Source organism: Amyelois transitella, chromosome 5, assembly GCF_032362555.1.
Source record: "Amyelois transitella isolate CPQ chromosome 5, ilAmyTran1.1, whole genome shotgun sequence".
Taxonomy (NCBI): Eukaryota; Metazoa; Arthropoda; class Insecta; order Lepidoptera; family Pyralidae; genus Amyelois; species Amyelois transitella.
Genome location: NC_083508.1, coordinates 3,379,350 through 3,403,148, shown reverse-complemented (window position 1 = coordinate 3,403,148; position 23,799 = coordinate 3,379,350). Strand labels below are relative to the sequence as shown.

Below are 23,799 nucleotides of genomic sequence, written 5' to 3'. Positions count from 1 at the left end.
CAAAATGAAAAAAAAGATTTCCTAGTAACCACTTTTGCTATTTAACCATACTCTATTTCATAAATGTATGTTTTGATTAAAAAAGTAATTTTTTGATCAAAAAATACATTTTACATCAGTTCAGTAGGTACCCAAAGAAATGGACTTTAAAGTGGGATTGCTCTGGAAACTCATGGGATAAAAATTTGTTGATAAATGCTATAGTTTTCATCAAAAGGAATAAAAAGATGGATAATCTGACTAAAACAATTTAATTTTCAGCTACTTTTATAATTAACCAATAATAACACATCATACATTTAAATTTAAAGCTCACATTAATAAGTCAAGCTTAAACTTAAAATCTTAATGACCAGACACTTCACAATTTATAAAAGCTATATAATTCTATGGGATCTTATTCTAATTTGGATGTCTTTGGTCCCAAATTGACCATAGAGAGCATTGCATTGATAATTCCTCTGTGCTGTACACCCGGCCACAGCAGCAGAACCACAGACAAAATGTAAAACAGGAAGATATTGTTGATGGTGGATGTGATCCAAGCCAGTGTTATCAGCATGCTTATGGAAATTATATAGTACTGAAAAAAAAATAAAAAAACAAATTGTCATATCTATTTACATTTTATAAATACATACCTATAGTCACATCTGTATCCCTTTCGGGGTAGTCAGAGCAAATATATTCTGAAAGGCTGGTTCAGTTGTATGGCTTAATGATGAAATTGATATTCAAATAGTGACAGGTTATAGAAAGGAATAGGAATAGTGACTAGCCCATTAACTACAAGGATACACTAAGTCGCCTTTTACGACATCCATTGGTTCATCCACTTTAGTTGGGAGAGGTCCTATTCTAAAGTGCTGGGAAGCAACCTGCACTATTACATTTTATTATAAATTATGAATTCAAAGGGAACATCTTTGTTTTATACATTTGCTGATCCTGTAAATTTTTGCATTCCACAAATGTTGCAATTTCAATTGTCATTCTACATGTTACATATATTATATAATTTATATAAGACAAGGTGTTATTACAGGTTTATCCCATAGAAACAGCTTATAAACTCCGATATAAATGTACGATCGCGTTCATATCTGCAGTCATAGTTTTAAAATTCTTACGGGTTAAAATAGCGTGCACTGTGGTTCCACTAGATCCACACACACATGCATATTTAAAAAGAATAAATATTCCATCAAATGAATACGGTCTTTAATACCAATGATTACTAAGTAAAACAGTTTATTATTCTATGACATATAACATAACAAAACAGAAAGAGACGGTAATCAACGATGGCCGAACTGGGCCCGATAATTGTCGATCGAGATATCGTCGTCTCTCATCATTTGCATAAGATTTGCCTATAGAGGGGGAAGCCTGCGACTGCCAGACTTATATCATTTCAATAAGGTTGAAAGTTTGTCTGCACACGACCCTAACATAGGTGGTGGTTCCTTTGAAAGTTATTGGGTAGCAATTTTATTACTTCGTGTGAGCAAGTGAGATCTAAGATATATTAGATAATCTCGCTTGCTCACACTCGCTTGTTCTAGTTACTAGCGTTACTTGGATTCCGAAGTAATTCAAGGATTTTTTTTTGTCTTTTAAAAAAAAAATAATTAGTGTTACTGACAATTTTTAATGTTTCAAGGTGCCATTTGAACTAAGTAACTGACTGACTAACTAGCTAACTGATATCTAAGAATTACAATACCCGTGTCTTCAAACACGGAAGTCAGCAAAAAATATTAAACAAGAGGGAGCAAAATAAAACATTCAATTAAAATTAGTAAATTTTATTGAAACAGTTTACCTATAGTTTTGTTTACATATTGATGATTATATAAAGCTATACATACAGCATATTACACTAATTGTATCATCTACTTATCTCCTGTTATTAAGGTTACAGCTTAATTATTCGTTTTCATAAAGAAAAGATATTGAAGCTGTCCTTAAGACACTATCTAAGTAATTAGTAGTTTTAATATAAACTGGCAGAACCTTTCACGCACTATATGGACTCGATGCACAGGGCAGTTGTCTTGCACAAATGACATTGTTGGCATATCATCAATCGGATAAATTCACCGCACAGTTGGTAACATGGTTTCTTGCAGCACTTGCACATAATGAGCAGCTGTAGCGCGTCCTGCTATCCACACCTGTTCCCCAGGTCCAGCAGCACTCATCCAGCCCCACATATTTATAGATATGCGTCCAGACTCCATCTTTGGCCCAATATTTTTTTCTTAATACCGAGTTGCATTTCTTCGCCATAAATGAAGCCTACCGTGTTGCGATGACGTAAACGAACTTTTCGTCCGTAAATATTGCTTTTTTCCAGTCAAAATCCAAATACTGCCGAGCAAATTCTAAATGTTTTTGCTTATTTATTTCGGATAAATACGGCTTTCTTGCTGGCTGTCTGTGGTGTAGTCCCTCACGGTGCAAACTCGACGAACAGTAACCACTGATGTGTCGAACTGTTCCGCAAATGTTCTGGTCGGTATGAAGCCATTATTTTCGTACTGATCCACCATGGATCTCCGCTGTGTGGCGTGTCGCTGTGTTGATTAGCGGACGACGGCCGCTGCGCGGCGACTTTTATTTACACTACCCTCTTCTTGATTTCTTGATGGCGCGTTACCCAACGCTTTACCACTTGTTGTTTATTGTGTTATTTGTGTGAATGTGTGAGTGATAGCGGTGAGTGCAAGCTATAAAGTTTTGCCAACTATGACTGCAATTATGAACGCGACCGTACCTTCATGTCATCAGTCAGATCGTAAAGAGAATAGTTTTTAATAATCAATTGCAATTTATTGCAATAGGTAGGTTTCAAAATACTCACCATGTAAGGGCCAGTTTCTCGGAGTGAATAAAAGTTACAAACTTGCTTGATAAAATTGTTGTAGCTAAGAACAATGCTTCGGCAGATTTCTTCAAACATCTTTTCCTTTTGACCAGTCCAAGCACTTGGACCATAAAGAGAGTTGCTTATTACTGGAATGATGAAGTCAATAAAATTAAGTAAAATACCCAACAGGGCAATTGTGGTCAGAGTATTCAGATCCAGGAGCCAAATCAGGAGGTAGAGAAAGGAGACTGAACCAATTATCACACAAGGATGCCATTGCTGTTCCCAGAGAATGATGGATTTTAGTGGCAGTAGTGCCATGCGCCAACCTTCTAAGAGCCTTTTCAGTTTCTTCACTTGCTTTTCCTGGAGACATAAATAGTTTAATATAATTGTAATAAAACAAGAGAAAATTAACTTGGGATAAAGTAAATTTGCTTAAACTTCATGGAAATATATTTTACATTTGCATTGTGTTGATAGATAGTTGATAATTTTGAAAACACAGCATGTAAATTATTGTATACATGATCTCAGGCAGACCTGAAACATCTAAAAATTTCAATGCATTACGATACTATTCCTTTATCAATACTATATGTACATTTTAATTTTTTGCTAAATATGTACTTTTTATTTTTTGAGACTGTTGGCTCTGTCTACCCCATGAAGGATAGCAAGACATGATGAAGATGTGCTTCTTTGTTTTGAGCTGTTTGGATCAAGCCTTAAGAGCTTTGGATCAAACCCTAAACACCATGCACAGAAAAGGGAGAACTTGGCCATTATATCAAGTAAGAATGATTATGTTATGTATCATTTCTACAGGAACTTACGGTAGATGTTACCAAAGAAATTTTTGTTTGACGGATTGTGTATTGATTAGGCAGTCCATAAATATATATGCCAAAGAAAAAATCATACACCAAGCGTAATAAATTTGATATTAATAAATTCCAAAAAAGTATTGGTGGGTACTGCAATGTAATTTAATTACGTACGTACCTGCTCCTGAAACATGTCAGCCATTATTAAAATGCTGCTGTAAATACGTTGTTGTTTCTAAATAAGTTTTTAATTTTATTTTAAAAACTAATTTGCACAACTTGAAATCTAATCAGACAAAGAATGGATGCGACGACGCAATAAATAATACCGTTCGGTAAAACTTTCAATTCAAAACAATGAAATACTGAAATGACAGGTAGGACAGGACGTTCGTTAGCCAAAATTTGACTTGACAGCTAGCGGCTAATGTTACCAGATGCTGACCCTGGTATTCCCATTGACATAAGTAATTCATAATTGGATACGTTTTCCCCATGATGACGACATTGGAAAGTCAAAACTACGCTAAATCGTACAAACAAATATGTAAACAAATCGAATGTTAAAAAGGTGATTGATAGATTACTACCTTAAAACATTTTAAATTAATTTTAAATATTTTAGGCAATATGAATGTGGATGAAGCGAAGGAAATATGCAGAGATCGTGGCAAGTGGAAAGATATCTCTGCCTACCCCTCCGGGAAAAAGGCGTGATTTTATGTATATGTTTTTAATCCACTTTGTTGATAAAAACAATGAGTGTGCTACAGCTAAAAGTATTCCCTGAGTGTTCGCTCCGCTTTGTTAACGCTTAATGATGAGGAGAGGAAAATTTCCCTATGCTTTTTATAGATCATCAAGTTTCATTGATCGTTTTCCCGCACTCCGGTAATTTCTCAAATGCTCTGTTATGTTTATTGCGTTTCATTAGTGGTTTACTCCCATAAGCGCGATCCCCGCATACGTGCTATCGACTAATGAATGCGCCTTTACTGTTAAGTAGGGAATTCCTTTTATTCTGGCAATAAGTTGGGTAAAGTTAACGTCGATTGGTAAACTTGCGTTCGGATATTTTTTGGTTTACAATTTTAGAAATGGGTACGTTCCGTTAATTTTCAAATTTTATATCAGTTTTTATTATAATAACGTTAGAGGATTATAATAAGGTTCTTATTCCGCACGGGGTGGACAGAGCCAACAATTTCAAAAATAATTGATGACCACGTTCAGATGCATGGCTTTATGATGAAATTGAGATTCAATTAGTGTCATGAAAAGTTTATAAGTTCCTCCCTTGATTGATTTTTACAATCTGCATGAGAAAAGAAACATCTAGCGCGTTCTGTTGTTTTATGGCCACCAGAATTGCAATGTATTGAGTAAACGTGTGCCTATCCCCTAAGTCGCTTTTTACGACATCTATGGAAAATAGAATGGAGTGGTCTTATTCTAAGGTTTCGGGAAATACACGGTACTGGAAGGGAAGATTATTACAGCTCTTAATAATGGGCAGGGCGAGAAAGACAAAAGTACCCGCTGTTAAATGACTGATTTACTAGGATAGCATTGAATAAAAGTAACAGATATAAAATAAATAAATTTAATTTTTGGTACAAAATATTTAAGTATTTAATATAATAAGTATCTAAAAAATTATAACAATGTTCATATTGATATACATGCATCAGTCTTCTTACAAATAAAATTAAATAATTAATGAAAAAATATATAACAATACATTAACTAAATATGTAAATGGAAATAAAGAATGGTATGTAGGTATTATTAAAGTAATTGTTCACATATGACACATCCCAAGAGTCATTTCTATAACTCCAAAGCTTATTTAACTCTGTTATAGTATCTCTTTCCTGGTTGGGCTGCTTTTTCATGTGTCAGCGTCTGAAATTTAATAAATTTTTAACCCCTCATATCCTTTCTTTACAGAACGATTTTCGTTCCTTGAACATTATCTTTGCAATGCTTCGAACACCTGGTCATGCTTACTAGTTCATACTAGACAGAGCCAACAGTCTTGAAAATACTGATAAACATGTTCAGCTGTTTCATATAAAGTGAGACAGGTAGCTAGCCTGTCACCTTAAAGAAAAATCCCAAGTTTATAAGCCTATCCCTTAGTCGCCTTTTATGACATCCATTGGAAAGATATAGAGTGGTACTATTCTAAAGTGTCGAACACCACACAGCGCAAAATAAATAGTTATAAGGTTTCTTACGATAACGCAGCCTTCATCTGAGAAAGCGTAATGACGGCCACATTTGGCCCCTGTATCTGGTATCACTGACTCAGTCACCATTTCTGTGTCACTTTTTATGATAGTTTTACTCTGAAAAAAAGAAACGAAATTGTTAGTTTTTTTACTTGGATGACTGTCGGCAATACCTATTTTATAATGCTCTTAAACACAACCTGGTTGCACTCTCACCTTGAGTTTGGGGAGTACCTATAACCACAATACTAGATCTGGTGAGGCAGGTTTTAATATGAAGTGACTCCAGACTGATCACGGCAACTTTTGCAATATAATCTTATCCATGATTAGGTATTAATCTTAAATACTTTCAAGTAAGTTCTAGAACAATAATATGCTTGAAGATAATTAAAAAACTGAAACTAAGGATAATTTAATTGAAGATTGAGTTCATTGTGTTTTGAACTACTCTCAAGGGATAGACATAGCTACATATTGCCACTGCACCATACTAGCGTAGCTTGTAAGTGTAACAAAAAAAGTGTAATTATTTCGTACATGATAACAAATTATTTCATGCTAAACATTTGATAAGTGACCAGCAAGTTACAGTGATTCTGAAATTGCTATGTCATACCCAGTTAGACTCTCACATTTCGTTTATAAAACAGCTGATATTCATTTAAGAAAGAGCCCCTATCTTTATTTCAATTATTGCCAGGGTGCTGATTTTAATAATCAGGAGGTGTCCTGTAGAACCAGTGGCAAATATGGCAATAGAGTAAAAAAAAAGGACACCTAAAATGTCCTAGCATTTGTTGAGAATATCATACAATTGAGAACCTTCTCCATTTTTGAAGTCAGTTAAAAACAGTGTCATCAGTGATACTTACTTTGATTGTTGTATTAGGCATGTGTTCCTCATACTCTTCGCCAAGTTTAAATGAATGTTCCACATTACGAAGTAATGAAGTGTTTTTTATTGTCATTATATCACCATCTAAAGTTATTTCCATCAGAGGTGATGACATTGACATCATTTTACGTCCCATGTAAGGAACTCCTGAAATATATGTTAGAAAAGTTTCTAATTATACTAATGCTTCTGCATTAAGTCTGTCCATTGTATTTTACAAATGTTATATAGTTTAAACAAATAATACATTGAAGAGAAAACTTAATTTTTGGTAGAAAATGTCAAGAAAAAAGTACTTTAAATTTTGGTACAGTGTAGCAGTACTTCAGGACTTTTTACAGACACCTAACACTATCATGTTTTGGTAATATGTGATGTTCTTCTTTTTAGTACAGCAAAAATTCCTTTTTCATACAATGAAATTTAAACATATAAAAGTATACAGAGACTTCTAATTTTATATGCAAAAAGGTTAAATAAATATATAATAGAACAAGGGTATCAATGGAACCAAATTATTCAAAATTTATTCATATATATGTTTTAAGAATTCTTCCACTTACCAACTGCTGCAAAGTAATCATCAATATTTTCATTTTTAAAATGTTGATATTTCCCAGATATTGATGGCATTATTAAATTATAAGTAGGTTTTCTTACTGAATATAACTTTGTAATGCTATGTTAAAGCAAGTTTATAATACAAGTACAATTCACTGCTGTTATCTGCGAAGATTATTAAAATAACTGTAATATCAATCACGTACTCTGATAATTATTAAAGATTGGAGTTTGATAAAATACGGGCTCATCATTAATTTATTGTAATGCTTAAAAGCAATTGGAAAAATAGTCATACATATATGTGATTAAACGAAAAAATAATTTCACTCACCTAAATATAAAATCTATAATTTTATGGTCGGCAGGGAAGATAAACTGATAAAAATTTCGTCTTCGTGGTTTTCATTGATATCACTCAAGCATCATCAAAACACAAGCTAAAAATGATAATAAATTGATATACAAATAAAAACAAGTAAGTTTGCTGATATTTTTGACATTGTCTGTAGACATGTGTCGTTCCGGACCGTAATAGTTCTCGGAACTATGTCCGGAGGTGGAACGATATCGGTCCAATCCAAACTGATTGGCTTAGTCGGTCCACAGTTCCTAACATATCCGCGACCAAATATGAGGGCGCCGACGTGCCGCCACCGCGCTGCCGCAAAATAGTAATCACACACTTCATTAATTTCGTAATATTCTTAGATACTTATGTAACTATTCAATGTTATTTAAAGTAACAATTGACTCCAAACACTCATTTGTAGATTGTAAAATAATTTACTTTTGGTTGTCAGTCCTAAGCCTGCCAAGTATGAAGGTAAATCAATTGATGTGAAGTACATTACATAGGTGCTATGGCTATGGTAATATTATGTCGTGTCAAGTCATGTGTGTTATCTATTCAAAACATATGAAAATACGACGACGACTGTCGTCGTCGTCGTCGTAGTTCCATATCCAGTTCGTGGGTAAGTAACGCGCCCTGCATTGAAAATTTTAGCGGAACTAGATAGTTCCGCGAACATGATAACGGAACTAGTTCCACAGTTCCGATGAACCGTTCCAGGTTCAATCCGATCCTGAACATGATTGGCACATGTCTACATTCAGTCAGTAGGGATGAAAATTTTAAAGTAATCGAGTAGATAGGAGAAAAATTCGCTCGCCAATCCCTTTCTTAGGGTGTACTAAAAGAAGATGGCAAAGGTACTTTAAAAGAATGGGCTCCTAGGGGAGCCCAGAAAGTCGTAAGAAGCTTCGAGCCGCTGCTATTTAACATGTACCTACACAATAATCACCGGCTGCACCATGTGCAATGCTCCATGATGTTAACTGTTTGATGACATTGCCCTGGCTAGACAAACATCCAGCTTTGATGAATCTAAACATTAAATATGAGGCTGACGCGACCGGAATGAATAGCTGCGTCTTGAGCTTTGCTTCTTTGGGAATTTCCAAAAATTTATTAATAATACGTATAGCATCATACGCCAAATATTTCTGGAGCCTGCAGGTTTTGTCTGTGTCTGAGCGACATAACATCAAAATCAGTTCGTTTATCATTAGGTATTTGAGACTTATAAATAAAAAAAGTCTCTATGATGTGTAAAGATCTTGATGTCATTTGATAAATGTTGGCTAGTATTCTTTGTTTCTGTTTTTGCAATACATTTAAAACAGTTTCCCCATATAACTATATTGTATGTCAGTAGTATCACTGCATAGCTAAACAACAGCTTATTTAACTTTCACAGCAAATCGATTGAATCGAAATATCTAAACATCCCTATACCGCCTTGCCACCACTGACTTCTGACGTTCTGAATCTATCGTAATAAATTATTATTATTTTATTTGCCATAAAATCTATTTTCCATTTATATTAACTATCGTTCATTACTTTTATTTTATGAAATGGTTATCATTTATTGATGTGATCAATTAAATTTTGCCGTAATCAAATTATTTTAAATTGTACAAACAAATATGTCTGTGTACAAAGTTCTGAACGAACAGTTAGATTGGTTGCATTGGTTGCATGTAAAAGTGTTTGTTATATTAGTTAGCAAATAAATATTACTAATATTGTTATTTATTTAATAATATTAGTATTTTTTTAAATTATATATGAGAACAGCTATCATAGCTTGTGTCAACAAGTTACTTTAATTTGATGGCATCTATGAAATGATTTATGGATAATAAATTGATGACAAAAGATGTCTCTGACCCACCCTAAAATAAAATTGTGTGAAAGTTACAACTGACACTCAACAAAAGTCTATTTAAAAATATTGAAATAACTTTCGTAAAAAAAGAGAATCATCACCAGTCGCTTTCCTCCTTTTTTCAAAGCCTATTTAATTTCTTAAACCTTCATCAACGTAGCAAATACTTTCCTGAAAACTGCATCAAAATCGGTTCAGCGATTCATACCTACATACAGGTCAAACTGAGAGCCACCTTTTGTGTGAAGTTACATCATCCGTACAAACGATTTCGCAACGAAATAGCTGAACGTGGCCAATCAGTTTTTTCAGGACTGTTGGCTCTGTCTACCCCGCAAGGGATATAGACGTGACCATACGTATGTATGTAAGTATTTTATTTTTATCCCGGCGAATTATTTATTCAAGCAGTTTGGAATATAGTAGCGTCAAAAACATACTAGTCGTATTATTCAATAGCGCACACCATCCGTAACGTAACAAACGATTTAGCAACACTCGACGAAATTTTTATATAAAATATTGACATATTAAAATTGACATTTTAACTAATATATTAGCTCTTGATATAATATATTAGGTTAAATAATAATAGCATAACGCGTCGGCAAAATGTAGCCGTAGTGAACACCCTTAAGTTGGGTGTGTTGTGTAGGTGTACAGTGTAGCCAACTTAGCGCTTGCGGCGCTAAACCTAGCGCCTATTTGACCACGTTAGCGCTCAAAATTTGCGTCTTAGCGTCAAAGATATCGGGGTATTTAGGAAGCACTCGAAGTAGAAATCCAAATAGAAGACTAAAAAAAAGACGTTGAATAAAATTGCTTATGTGCAATTATATTCAAATATTTTGTGCAATTCTGACGACGCAATATAGTGGTTTTTGGGCTTGTCGCCTTCTTGTCGGAGACATTTGGCAACACTATAGGTGTGAATAATGGATGGAAGTGACAAGTGTGAGCGAGATGTGATTTTAATGTTTTGAAATTTACCTTACGCGGTGATTAAGTTTATTAAATAAAATTTATTTTATAGTATTTTAACATTAAGTTAAACCGTGTTGTACTTTTTTGCTATTCATTTTTAATATTCAAGCTCAATTAAGAATTTGAAACGATAACAAGGGTTTGTTGATCGATAGCTTACGTGAATTTTCATTAGTTATTATTTTGTTGTCCTCAATAATCAGTATAAGATGGGCGATAAGGAGGATTATTTGACATCTTACCGAGTGTTTTTTGAGAATTTTGCTGCTACTGTGAATCCTGAAGATCAGCTACCTGTCCACATCGCAGGATATACCATAACAGAAGCAGAGTTGCCGGGCGAAGTTCTGTATTGGACCACTCAATATTTGACGGAAAAGTAAGTAAAAAATATCTTTATTGCTTCAAGAGTCTAAATAATCTGATAACGTGTACATAGTTCTCTCCATTAAAATATATATGTTTCCACTTATTCATAAATAAGTTCCATTCATAATTATTTATTAGTCGCCGTTTAAAACAGGTGCCTCCCTAAGAATTAATTTGTGTACATATAGTATATACTTAATTCAAGATATATTATCATTTGGAATGGGACAACAAATTATTATTTCAACCTCTACAAAAAAAAAAAAAAGATTAAGGACATCAACTCATTCTAGGTCGGAATTTACATGAAAAATTGTGTTTGATGGTATGTATTTCCATTACAACAATTTGACACTATTATTTGATGTTTGGCATCCCTGCAAGTTCTCTTGACATAGATATGTAAAGTTTATATGTTAGCTCTCTTTACATTTATAGATATTTTTGTTTCTTTCTCCAATATGCCAATTACAATACACACAGAACCTTAGGGTATCAGCAAAAAAAAGATATTTGACTTTTTGTGGACATACATACATAGTATATAATCACGTTTATATCCCTTGTGGGGTAGACAGAGCCAACAGTCATCCAAAGACTGAAAGGCCATGTTCAGCTGTTTGGCTTTATGATTGAATTGAGATTCATATAGTGACAGGTTGCTAGCCTGTTGCCTAAAAGAAGAATCTTAAGTTTAAGCTTTTACTATATCCATGGGAAAGAGATGGAGTGATCCTATTCTTTTTTCTATTGGTGCAGGGTTCCACACTTTTTGTGAAAACTTTTATTTGCCAAACAATCTTATTTCTTTTACTTAATATATCTTGTTTATATTAACAGCAAGGATTTCTTATTGAAAAGTTGAAATAGACTGATAAGAATAAGTCTTCTTGACAAACACACATTCTATTCTTCATAATTAATGTCTATGTACCTGTGGATGGACTAAATGAAATGACAACTAAAGGTTGCACATTGTGGAGACTGATAAATTATACTCTAGTAGTAGATTGGTGTGGCTTCTTTAAAGATAAGCAAATATAAAAAAAAATCCCATGTTTATTAGCCTTTCCATTGGTTGGCTTTTACAAATGTACGCAATTTTACGGTTATATGGGCCCCATAGTATTCCTTGGTTCCTTCTTTCACGCATCATTTACCTTAATCACGTCAGGTTAGGTTCGTCATAAATCAGAATGTCTTCCTTTAACAAAGTTTCTTTTGTTCTTTATTATGTATTTAACTTGATTAAATTTAATGTCTTTAATGATCCATTATTGAAGTTGGGACAAGTGATATAAGTATAATTTAAGAAGCTATTTCACTGGTCTGAATTAGTAACTTAATAATTTTGGATGTCTGAATGTATTCTCTGCCTACCGCTCGGGGAACATGTGTGATTTTATGTATGTATGAATATGAATTTAGTCGAGCGGATACCGCTTGGTAAGCCAGCCGATTCAAAGGGCGCCCCTCCTTATGATAGTAAGTTATCGCCATCAGTATTTTTACCTAACGCAAAATTTAAAAGTAACAGCCGCCCGAAGTAGGTATATGCAGGATTAATAATAAATTAAGCGTCGGGCGCCGAATAACGTTCAACAAACTTCTCTGGCGTGGGTCAAGGTTGCTGATACAGGTTGGGTTACTGGCTTTTTGAAGAAGCAAAAATATATAGTGTACAGAAGTTTCCTTTTACATGTTTATACATACATACATAAAATCACGCCTCTTTCCCGGAGGGTAGGCAGAGACTACCTCTTTCCACTTGCCACGACTTCTGCATACTTCCTTCGTTTCATCCACATTCATAACTCTCGTCATGCAAGCTCGGCGGTTTCGGGTACTCTTGACCTGACTCTTTATCAGGACGTACGATACGTACGGTACGATACGTTCGTCTAGGTCTTCCCACTCCGACCTTTCCCTCCACATTCTCCTTGTATATCTGCTTAGTCAACCTGCTTTCATTCAACTTCTCCACATGACCAAACCATCTTAACATAGCCTTTTCTATTCCTGTAACAACATCTTCTTTCACATCACAACATTCCCTTATCAAGCTGTTCCTTATCCGGTCACTCAATTTCACACCCATCATACTCCTTAACGCTCTCATTTCCACTGCATTTATTGCATTTATGCACTGCAGACAGTGGAGAATTAGTTATAGGGTCCCGTTTTTACTAAGATTCTAAGATTTTTGTTCATACTTTAATTTTGGGCTTAGACCTGCCGTGTTACAAAGGTATTCGGAATATTATTGTCAATAATATCGTTAGATACCTACGTTTCTTCTGGCCAATAGGAACCTTTATCAGACTTTACATTAACCTTAACCAGACTTCTCAAGTTTGTTATGCAATCTATAAACATTTGTACAAGTGTTAGAATTGTCATATGCAAGACCGGCATGAAACCGAAAGAATATTTAAATATAGTAGCAGGTAGGTAGGTATGGTACGGAATGGAGGTACTAAAATATTCTTGTGTTATTTGCCTTGACATTGACAATGTTCATTTTAAAAGCGTAATTAGATTGAAAAAGAAGGACGAATATCTACATAATATGCAAATTTTCTACGTTGTTTCCATCATTTTTAATATTAACCCAACCGATGTCTGTCTTATGCTAAAACTAAAATCTTTATTTGAGCAGAATAATTTAACCTGGATTCCGTTCGTTAAAATTGATGATATAGATTCTAGAAGAGAGCTTGGGACGGGTATTGTATTTATATAATACCTACTTTGTGAAATAATTTAGAAAGAATTTCTTAAATGATTCATATGAAGGCAACCTTCTTTATGTACGCCATAGCAACTACACTGCTTACACCTACTCAGTTATAAAATAAACTTTAAATTGATAAAATTAAGCCTACAATAATTTAAATATTCAATTTTAGCGTTATGAAACAATCGTCTCACAGTGTAACAGGATAAATAAGTATGGGATATACTTACGTAGATCATGTTACTCATCGCGTGACGTCCAAACTGACAACAGTTTGCTAACTTGGCTTGGATGCGTAAACCACAAGAGTCTTGCTCATGCGCAGGTTTTATTGCGGAAAACTTTGCATGAGACACATGTAGTAGTATTATTGTAGTAGTATTATATATGGTATATACAAAACTACATACATGGCATAAATTTACATACAATACCACGTTTTTATCTCTTACGGAGTAAAAGCCAGTAAATTCAAAATAAATAAAGACACGAGCTTTTAATTGGATATTACTTTAGCTTAGAAGTGAATTTAAGATTCGAAGATAAGTTAATAGCTTCCTAATAATAACTTCTTATTTGTTCCCTTACACACTTAAATTTACAAAGCTTTCCTTTGGCAACAACGAACAGTGCTGTTCGATTTCTTTGGAAAGTCATTATTTCCGTCATTCGCCAATCGAATCGTAATTGCACTATTTTTTCCCCTCTTGTAATTGTAAGTAATTGCTTCATTGCAGGAGTGAAAATTAACTAGCAAAGTGTGGTTTTGAATAATTCGTAGAGAATTTGTAAGACTAGCTTTTACTTTTTGCCGTCTCGTCATCTCGTTATAGGATAAGTTAATAAATTCTCTAGTTTATACGCATTGTTTTACCCATATTAATTCAGACTATGACCAGGAATATACCGCGATTTCAACTTTCTTACTCAAATTAAAGTTAAATGGAAGTAGCGTGTCCATTAAACTGAAAAAGGCAATGTTTAATTGAAATTTTTGTTTTATGGAATGGAAAATGGAATCATGTATCATAAATTTATGCTAACTAGTTCACTGCAGGCCTGACACAGAAAGCATGTAGTACATGCCAGCGGGAAGTTATTCGAGCTATTCGATTAACCCCGATATTGACAGATGGCATGCGCACTTGTGGTCCGTGCACCTGCTCTGCTAAGGGATAAGTTATACACGCTAATTTTATCGGAACATCGTAACTACCTAAGGGCTGTGTAACATTTTGAAAAAAAAAATTGTTTTTCTTGAATAATTTTGGTTGAAACTTTCAATTTTAATTGAAAATCTTGTATTTCCATTAAAAAAAAACACGAAGTTGTCATACTATCCTAAGCTTTAAACTATATTTAAAAAAAACCCTAATACAATGAATCATATAGAAAAAAATACTATCTACATCAGTAGGTGTGTCCAAACCATACCTACAATCAAGTCCATAATAATAGTCAGGAAACTGTATACATTCACTTATCTAATCGCTTTCGAGTTAACTAGGCTGGAAAGATTTTAAACGCTAACTGATGCTGACAGTTATCGCACCCGTCATAAATTGGTAATATATGCATCTTGTATGATTTGTTATGATTTGTTTGGGTATCGAAGTTCCATCTCTATTATATATGTATTCCGTTCTGTCGTCCAGTCAGTTGTCTATACCTATGGGAGTGACTATTGTATGTTACATCACCAACTAAAACTTATGATCTTTGTAAAAATTGTGGCATAAGTTTCGGCTCCATGAACATGTGATGTAACATTTTGTTACTATAAAAGTTAAGGTCTACATATTTTATGGAAATCACGCAAGCACCATCAGCAAAGTAGTTATTTATTTCAGTGTAGACTTGTAAAGTTGGAAGCCATTAACGTTTTTATCTTGTTACATCTTCAGTCATGAAGTTCGGCAATCATCAAAGTTTCTGTACTTTGAAAATAACTGCTCGAAATGGGGATCGTGTGCTCTTTTTATACCATTGGTTCATTCAACATTCAAGCAAATAGATTCTTTAAGATGATTCTTCGTTATCCAGGCCTCCATCTGCTATACGTTGTAACCTTAAAACTAAGAAGTCTTCATGACTACCTTATGTTGACAAAGCCTAGAGATATCGATGGCCAGTGTCCGCTAATGCCGTCATATAAACTCGTATGAATCATAACAGTCAGTACTTTAGATTCAGATAAGATATCATAGTCGCAAGTTTCCCTCAAGGCACAGTATGGACATGGAACTAAATTGCCTTAATTTGAATTGAAATAGTAGCTCTATTTAGCCCAAGACTGTATGAGAGCGTAAATTGTGTGTTACGATGCCGATGACCACACGATCTTGCGTAATTCACAGTGCATCGATGATGTACAGGTGCAGTGTAAACTGCAGGGTGATGTTTTGCAAGCTGTTGTTTTTATTAACTTGTCTATTATCATCGCGCTTTGATGAATAAAAGTCAACACGCTTTTCTTTATCAATTCTAAACACTTTGAGTTGATGGTCCTGTTGCCCTGGGGGGTGTAAGGTTTATCAACAAATGTAAAGAATCTTACCTCAGAATTTTTATTAAGTGTGTATTCTCACTGTTTTATGAAATAACCCCATAGAATAGTGAGCACTCCTACTTGGCAAGTGCTATTATTCATTCAGTGCACGTTCTACAATGTTTTAATGAAACTATGGTTTGATGACTATTTTGTATTGGCACCTAAGCACATAATGAATTAAGCTATACATATACCACAGTAGCTTAGTTATTAAAATTATTTAGCATTTATTTCGATGTCACGGGAATGCTTATCCAGTATTGCTTTTTTTAATTTAATTGAAGACAGTCTATTAGGTAGTCATATACTAACATAAACACGGATAAAAATAAAATTGTTCAAGATCTGATGATATGTGCCTCACGTGCCTGTGTGCATATTTCCATTACTTTTAAAACTTGGCACTGCAAAATGCATGAAGTCATCGTCCAAAGTATGAACCCACTACTATACTAGAAAGTCTTGCTGATATAATTACGAGAGTATTATTCTCAACAACTAACGGGTGGGTAGGTGACTAGGTGTGTATTACTGAGAGGTCTGTGGGTTGAGGTTGTGGGACGCCCTCGAAAGTGGAGAATTAGCGCGAGCGAGTGCGTGGGTTGCCAGTCGGCTTGGTCGCGCGGATGCTGTGATAGTACCCACTTCCCAGGATGAAGTCAACGCACTCACATGTTCGTTGAAATTGTATTTCTGAAACACTGACAGGTCAACTTGTGGATTGATTGATGTCTATTTTGAAAAAAACATGTTCGTACAGTACATTCATCCATATATGTATGTATTCATCCGAGGGAAAATTTGCACGTCTAAGCCAAAACAATAGAGCCTTTTGATAAAGTTTATGTAGGATGATACGAGCATTTGTGTTGTTTTTTTATCGTGGGTTTTCATTAGGAGCGTAGAATCCTCGAACTATCGTGAAATTTCTAACTTAAGTAAGTATCACTAGCGAGAGCGCGAAGCTTCGGGCATTAAATCAACGAGGTAGCTAGTAAAACAATGGCATAAACGTAAAGTGGTAAAAGATAGGTGCTAGAAACCTACTGATACCTACTAAACGTGCCTCCCAAAACGGAAACATGACATCTAGTAGTACTAAAGATATCTCTTTTTTGCATTATATATCTACAAGCCTTATTTATTGATTTGGTAACTATTTGGTAATACACGAACCTACAATCTATGAGGGCCATTATTATACCAGTTATTCATTCCACCTTCGATCGCACCCAGGCACGCGATTGACAGAGTGCAGTATAGTAATGCAACACTGTTTTCGTCCCTGCAGGAGCACTGACCTTTTTATGTATTGTACAGACAGACACACGTCCGCATTTTATTTTGTAACTCTGAACCCGGGGGAAACGCCGGAGAAGAAGTGAACGCCCGTTCGGTTTGTTTACAGTTTTACACTACTCTAATAGTTGAGTCATGTACAGATTTGTAGGATATTGTAGTGTTTGAATTTTAGTTCGATATACGCAAATTAACAGTATAAATAGTCTAATTTTGATATCCAGTCTATCAATTTATTGCCAATGTATGACTAATATTGTGACGCAGGTCTATAATCTTACATATACACTATATAATAACAATAAAGATGAAGATTCAATATGGCGAATATAATTTTTTTATTTTATTTATGAACATCAAGGCAATAGTAAAAATAGAACTTAAACTAAAGAGAAATTTAGTACATCTATTTTGTTAAATTACAAATCATTCTGGGATGGTGTGGTGCTTACACTAGTGCATAGAATATAGAGTTGACTAGAAAAAGACTATTGCATTATCATCGTTGCTACGAGTATATCATAAAATGATAACTTTATATTCGTAGTTCCGGTAGCAATAAAAATGCTTATAATTAATTCATATTCATTTATTTTCAAAAACAAGTGATGTTTCATTGTACCTAAATTTAACTAGTAATTGTCTCATAACATTTAATTTATATCATAGCCGGGTTTAAATTTGCCAAGTGTTTACAAAAATCAATTAGAATTAACCCACCTGCCTAGTCTGTTATCTTTCATCAACGAGTTCCTATCATATCTATCTGTATTGAAAAGCAAACAAATGTAATTAAATAAAGATGTTTGTTTTTATGTAAGCACGTGTGGATCTTAATTCACACGATCAATATGAAGCGTGTAGCTCTTTTGCTTCATGAAAATGCATGGGCAATGTGCACTTTATGGCACCACAAATTTTCTTTTAGTCAGTTGGTAAAAAGGATTTTTGTACATTTTGTGCAATTAAATTTTAAATAAATGAAAATCCATGTTGCCATTTGTTTTCAATTGTCACTTACTTCTGAAAACAAGTTTTCGTCAAGGTGGCTAGTTAAGCTTTCAGCTGTTTTCTACTTATAAACTAAAACAAAATTACAATTTTGAATTTTGTATAAAAAAGGAGGGATCGTAGATCTAAAGACAAGATGAAGTATTCAGAGAATTGTAACTGATACCAAAATCCATTTAATTTCCAGGCAATGTCCCCTGACACTGATGACTCCGCTGCGGCGGATCATACTTGACGAAGTGCGAGTCGCATCGAAGAAACAACCCAATGAATTTGGGTACAAAGCTGACGAATCAGGTACGTTGTATTAATATTAAAAGGTTAAAGAGGAGGTGATCTTTTTTATCAATAAAGGTTTATCAATTTCCATTTTAGGAATTATATTAATCAAATTTGCTATGAAGAAGTTATTCTGGAAGTGAATTCACATTTATATGATGTAATGAACTTGTATGTCTCATTTTAATGCACAAAATTTGATATTACTACCTACTCATTGAATACTCACGACGCAAATTACTATGTAAATGATTGTTAGTGCTAAACTGCGATACGGTGGCTGGGTCCAATCTGTTTGTTCCACTTGTCGCACTATACGTGACCAATGTGTCAACATTTATTTACAATCGATCTCGTTTATTATTAACTATTGGCATGCCCGTCTGCAGTGTTGCTGTTAGCCCAAACATTACGCAATTCACGATGTACATATGTATGTAGTCGAGTCGCGCCATGCAGAACTACAATAGTAAAGTCATTGTTTGCACATACTAAGATCGCGATAATGATAACACTTATCACAACTTGTGTTGTGCCTACAGTGACGTTACCGCCGGTCTATGGTCGGTTGATCGTTTGTTTTATGTTGGTGGGATACCGCCAATCGATAGATATGTGAAGTCCAGGAAATTTTGCATTATGTCGTACTTACATCACTAGTCTATTCTGCTGACGAGAAAACCCGTTTATTTGAATTTTAAGTAGCAATTTTTTTGGTAATCAGTAAATTTTTCTGCAAAATGTGAATTAATTTCGTTTTATTAGGTAATTTGAAAGAATTGTTTTCGAGAAAGCGCTCATTTCACGCTCTCTGTCCTGCGGTATGTCAACGAAAACGGCAGAACTCATAACTTATTTAATCAAATATTAACCTGGGTAATACCTGATACCTTTCTACAACACAGTTATATCTCAACAGTTATGATTCTATACCCAGGAGTACTAAGATATACAATGTGTTAATGTACATGATTTTGCAAAGGCTTATTATCAGCGCTTTGGCTTCTTAGACGGCATAGAAAATTGGGAGACATTATCAAATTCAATATGAACGTTTCCCTCCCTTACACAAATAATATTTTCGGGCTACCAGCACAACTGACAAAATAATACCATTAATCTATCAAACATAGGCTGCATAAAGCCGTATTTTCATTGTCCAGCAGAACAACTAATTTATATGTATGTTGTATAACCATTTACCAAATGACATACTGTCATTATATTATGTGGAGTTCAAACGTAGTGTCCTAAATTTGCTAAAAAACAAGGTATATTATAGCATTGACGAATATCTCTCAGACATTTTATAAATTGGTATTTTTTATAATTGATATTGACATAAAATTATTATATTGAATTGTATAACTGAACTGTGCATACTATTTGACTTATTACATTGAATTAATTATTATTTATTTTATAAAATCTGAACTTCAGTAATTGCATGCCGAAAGGTAAAATGTAGCGGTACTATTTATATGTATATAACATCCCTTGTGTTACCTACATTTGCAATAAATAATTTGAATTTGAATTTTATGAAATTCCCAATTCCAGTGTACATAGCCCTTCGGCTAATGCAGGCGGTCACGGCCCGAGTGATAGACGTCTGTTTGCGATACCTGGACAACTCTAAGCTGGACACACTGCCACCGCCGCCGCCCTTGCAGCAGCGTGACCTGAAGACTGTATCATGTGCCACCAAGAACTCTAGAAGAGTGATGGAGGATAGGCATGTTGAGATCGGAAACTTAGAAGCGCTGTTTGGTATAGAGGTAGGTTTCTTTTAACTTACATCTGATTTAATTTAAGTAAGAGTCGAGGGGTCTAAAGATTGTTGTTTCCCAAAGTTGGTGTCTCGCAGGTTATAATTGACTGACTCTCTTTAGCGACAGTTCATAGAAAGCTCTAAGCTAACAATTGGGAATGCAGAAAATTTGATATGATGAGTGAGACGTTTAGATCTTAATCCATTCGCTAATTGATGTCTGTCTGCGATACCTAGACAACTCTAAGCAGGACATACTGTCGCCGCCGCCCTTGCATCAACGTAAATTGAAGACTGTTTCGTGTACCACCAAGAACTCTAGAAGAGTGATGGAGGATAGACATGTAGAGATTTCCAACTTGAAAGCGCTGTTTGGTATTGAGGAGTGTTTCCTTTGTTTTACATCTTGTCTAGCCTTTGGAGGCGAGATGACTGAAGACTGTTTAATGTGTTACTAAGAACCCCAGAAGAATGATGCAAAAACTTGAAAGCTTAAGTCGTCAATTTCAACATTGGTCGAGAGACTTGAAGTTTGTCATGCGTAATCAAAACTCAAGTGAAGACATATCACGGCTGGCGCTTGCGTGGTTAGAAAGACCCACACCTTGTCAACTGCCGGCTCTTGCCTTAAGCTAGGCCCACAATGCTCTCAATCAACATTCATTCCATGGTGTGTGATAATGCATGATAGCGCACCCTACCCTACGCATTATTTGGCGATTAATAGACAAAGGCTGTCCGCTAATAACTTTACTATTATCATATCATGTAAATTCAATTTATTCATTTTACGCGTTACGCCGAGAGATTACCAATTTTATGAATTTATCTTTTTGTTGTATTTGGTTTACGTCGTGCTGGTATTGCAAAAGTTCAATTAAACGCAATTAATTTAATTTATCTCAATTAAATAATAAGCCATATAGCTCGCCTTGGCCTTGGTCTTAAAGTCTTATTGAGCATTTTGGCTCTGTTTATCCTGTAAGGGATAAAGACGTGTTTATGTATATGTACGCCTTACGCGTATTTTATTTACTTAGAGAAAAAAATAAACATTTTTCATTATTATTCTTCAGGCGACAGAAACGACGAGTTTCTACGCCGTATACGACGGGCACGCGGGCTCCGCCGCCGCCACGTATTGCGCCGCGCATTTGCACCAGTACTTAGTGGAAAGCCCGCATTTCACTACCGACCTGCAGAAATCTATGAAAGAAGCATTCCTAAGGACTGATGCGGAGTTCACCCGGAAGAGTAATCAGGAGGTGAGAGAACTTGAACGTATATTATACTAGCTTTTGGACGAGTTGAGAGATCTGACTCGTAAGCGTACCCGTTCAAAGGCTACGGCTACCAATTACTCTTTTCTTTGTTGTGTAGGTTTGTAGCTCGCGATATGACTGTGGTTAAAATTGTGGATGCCGCATGCCACAACCAGCACAGGTTGTAGCTTACCACGCTAACTGACATTCATGTAGGTCGATTTGGATTTTATTCAAAAAGATGACATCGTATTAATTTTATGTTGTATTTATCCTTGTACAGAGAGCATGCGGCGGCAGTACGGCCGTGGCGGTAGCGGTGCGCGGACGTCGCCTGCTCGCCGCCTGGGCCGGGGACTCCCTCGCGCTGCTGGCCAAGAGGATGCGCCTCATGCAGCTCGTGAGGCCGCACAAGCCGTCCAGGCAGGTAGGCTGCTCTGTGCTGTGTGTATAGAGAGTGCCGCTGCTGGCCAAGAGGATGCGCCTCATGCAGCTCGTGAGGCCGCACAAGCCGTCCAGGCAGGTAGGCTGCTCTGTGCTGTGTGTATTGAGAGTGCCGCTGCTGGCCAAGAGGATGCGCCTCATGCAGCTCGTGAGGCCGCACAAGCCGTCCAGGCAGGTAGGCTGCTCTGTGCTGTGTGTATTGAGAGTGCCGCTGCTGGCCAAGAGGATGCGCCTCATGCAGCTCGTGAGGCCGCACAAGCCGTCCAGGCAGGTAGGCTGCTCTGTGCTGTGTGTATAGAGAGTGCCGCTGCTGGCCAAGAGGATGCGCCTCATGCAGCTCGTGAGGCCGCACAAGCCGTCCAGGCAGGTAGGCTGCTCTGTGCTGTGTGTATTGAGAGTGCCGCTGCTGGCCAAGAGGATGCGCCTCATGCAGCTCGTGAGGCCGCACAAGCCGTCCAGGCAGGTAGGCTGCTCTGTGCTGTGTGTATTGAGAGTGCCGCTGCTGGCCAAGAGGATGCGCCTCATGCAGCTCGTGAGGCCGCACAAGCCGTCCAGGCAGGTAGGCTGCTCTGTGCTGTGTGTATAGAGAGTGGCGCTGCTGGCCAAGAGGATGCGCCTCATGCAGCTCGTGAGGCCGCACAAGCCGTCCAGGCAGGTAGGCTGCTCTGTGCTGTGTGTATAGAGAGTGGCGCTGCTGGCCAAGAGGATGCGCCTCATGCAGCTCGTGAGGCCGCACAAGCCGTCCAGGCAGGTAGGCTGCTCTGTGCTGTGTGTATAGAGAGTGGCGCTGCTGGCCAAGAGGATGCGCCTCATGCAGCTCGTGAGGCCGCACAAGCCGTCCAGGCAGGTAGGCTGCTCTGTGCTGTGTGTATAGAGAGTGGCGCTGCTGGCCAAGAGGATGCGCCTCATGCAGCTCGTGAGGCCGCACAAGCCGTCCAGGCAGGTAGGCTGCTCTGTGCTGTGTGTATTGAGAGTGCCGCTGCTGGCCAAGAGGATGCGCCTCATGCAGCTCGTGAGGCCGCACAAGCCGTCCAGGCAGGTAGGCTGCTCTGTGCTGTGTGTATAGAGAGTGCCGCTGCTGGCCAAGAGGATGCGCCTCATGCAGCTCGTGAGGCCGCACAAGCCGTCCAGGCAGGTAGGCTGCTCTGTGCTGTGTGTATAGAGAGTGGCGCTGCTGGCCAAGAGGATGCGCCTCATGCAGCTCGTGAGGCCGCACAAGCCGTCCAGGCAGGTAGGCTGCTCTGTGCTGTGTGTATTGAGAGTGCCGCTGCTGGCCAAGAGGATGCGCCTCATGCAGCTCGTGAGGCCGCACAAGCCGTCCAGGCAGGTAGGCTGCTCTGTGCTGTGTGTATTGAGAGTGCCGCTGCTGGCCAAGAGGATGCGCCTCATGCAGCTCGTGAGGCCGCACAAGCCGTCCAGGCAGGTAGGCTGCTCTGTGCTGTGTGTATAGAGAGTGGCGCTGC

At 36.7% G+C, this 23,799-nt stretch overlaps 3 protein-coding genes across 3 annotated transcripts in view; 1 reads left to right on the top strand and 2 right to left on the bottom strand.

Moving 5' to 3' along the window:
• Window positions 1-235: 235 nt before the first annotated feature.
• Window positions 236-4,103, bottom strand: LOC106138475 (ADP-ribosylation factor-like protein 6-interacting protein 1). Its single transcript, XM_013339632.2, has 3 exons — window positions 3,878-4,103; window positions 2,867-3,238; window positions 236-583 (listed from the first exon to the last, which is right to left on the bottom strand). Exons 1-3 carry the CDS (start codon window positions 3,899-3,901, stop codon window positions 398-400), a joined length of 582 nt encoding a protein of 193 aa, XP_013195086.2. The 5' UTR covers window positions 3,902-4,103; the 3' UTR covers window positions 236-397.
• Window positions 4,104-5,288: 1,185 nt separating this feature from the next.
• LOC106138593 (fatty acid-binding protein) lies at window positions 5,289-7,886 on the bottom strand. Its single transcript, XM_013339785.2, has 5 exons — window positions 7,727-7,886; window positions 7,395-7,557; window positions 6,809-6,978; window positions 5,940-6,050; window positions 5,289-5,604 (listed from the first exon to the last, which is right to left on the bottom strand). The coding sequence occupies exons 2-5, from the start codon at window positions 7,462-7,464 to the stop codon at window positions 5,545-5,547; spliced, it is 411 nt and encodes a 136-aa protein (XP_013195239.2). The 5' UTR covers window positions 7,465-7,557; window positions 7,727-7,886; the 3' UTR covers window positions 5,289-5,544.
• A 2,653-nt stretch (window positions 7,887-10,539) lies between these two features.
• Window positions 10,540-23,799, top strand: part of LOC106138586 (microtubule-actin cross-linking factor 1, isoforms 6/7) — a 76,521-nt gene continuing 63,261 nt past the window's right edge. The window contains exons 1-5 of the mRNA XM_060944414.1: window positions 10,540-10,992; window positions 18,768-18,877; window positions 20,420-20,637; window positions 21,707-21,895; window positions 22,176-22,319. Coding sequence (XP_060800397.1) covers window positions 10,823-10,992; window positions 18,768-18,877; window positions 20,420-20,637; window positions 21,707-21,895; window positions 22,176-22,319 — 831 coding nt within the window. The 5' untranslated portion in view covers window positions 10,540-10,822. The remainder of the gene's footprint in view (window positions 10,993-18,767; window positions 18,878-20,419; window positions 20,638-21,706; window positions 21,896-22,175; window positions 22,320-23,799) is intronic.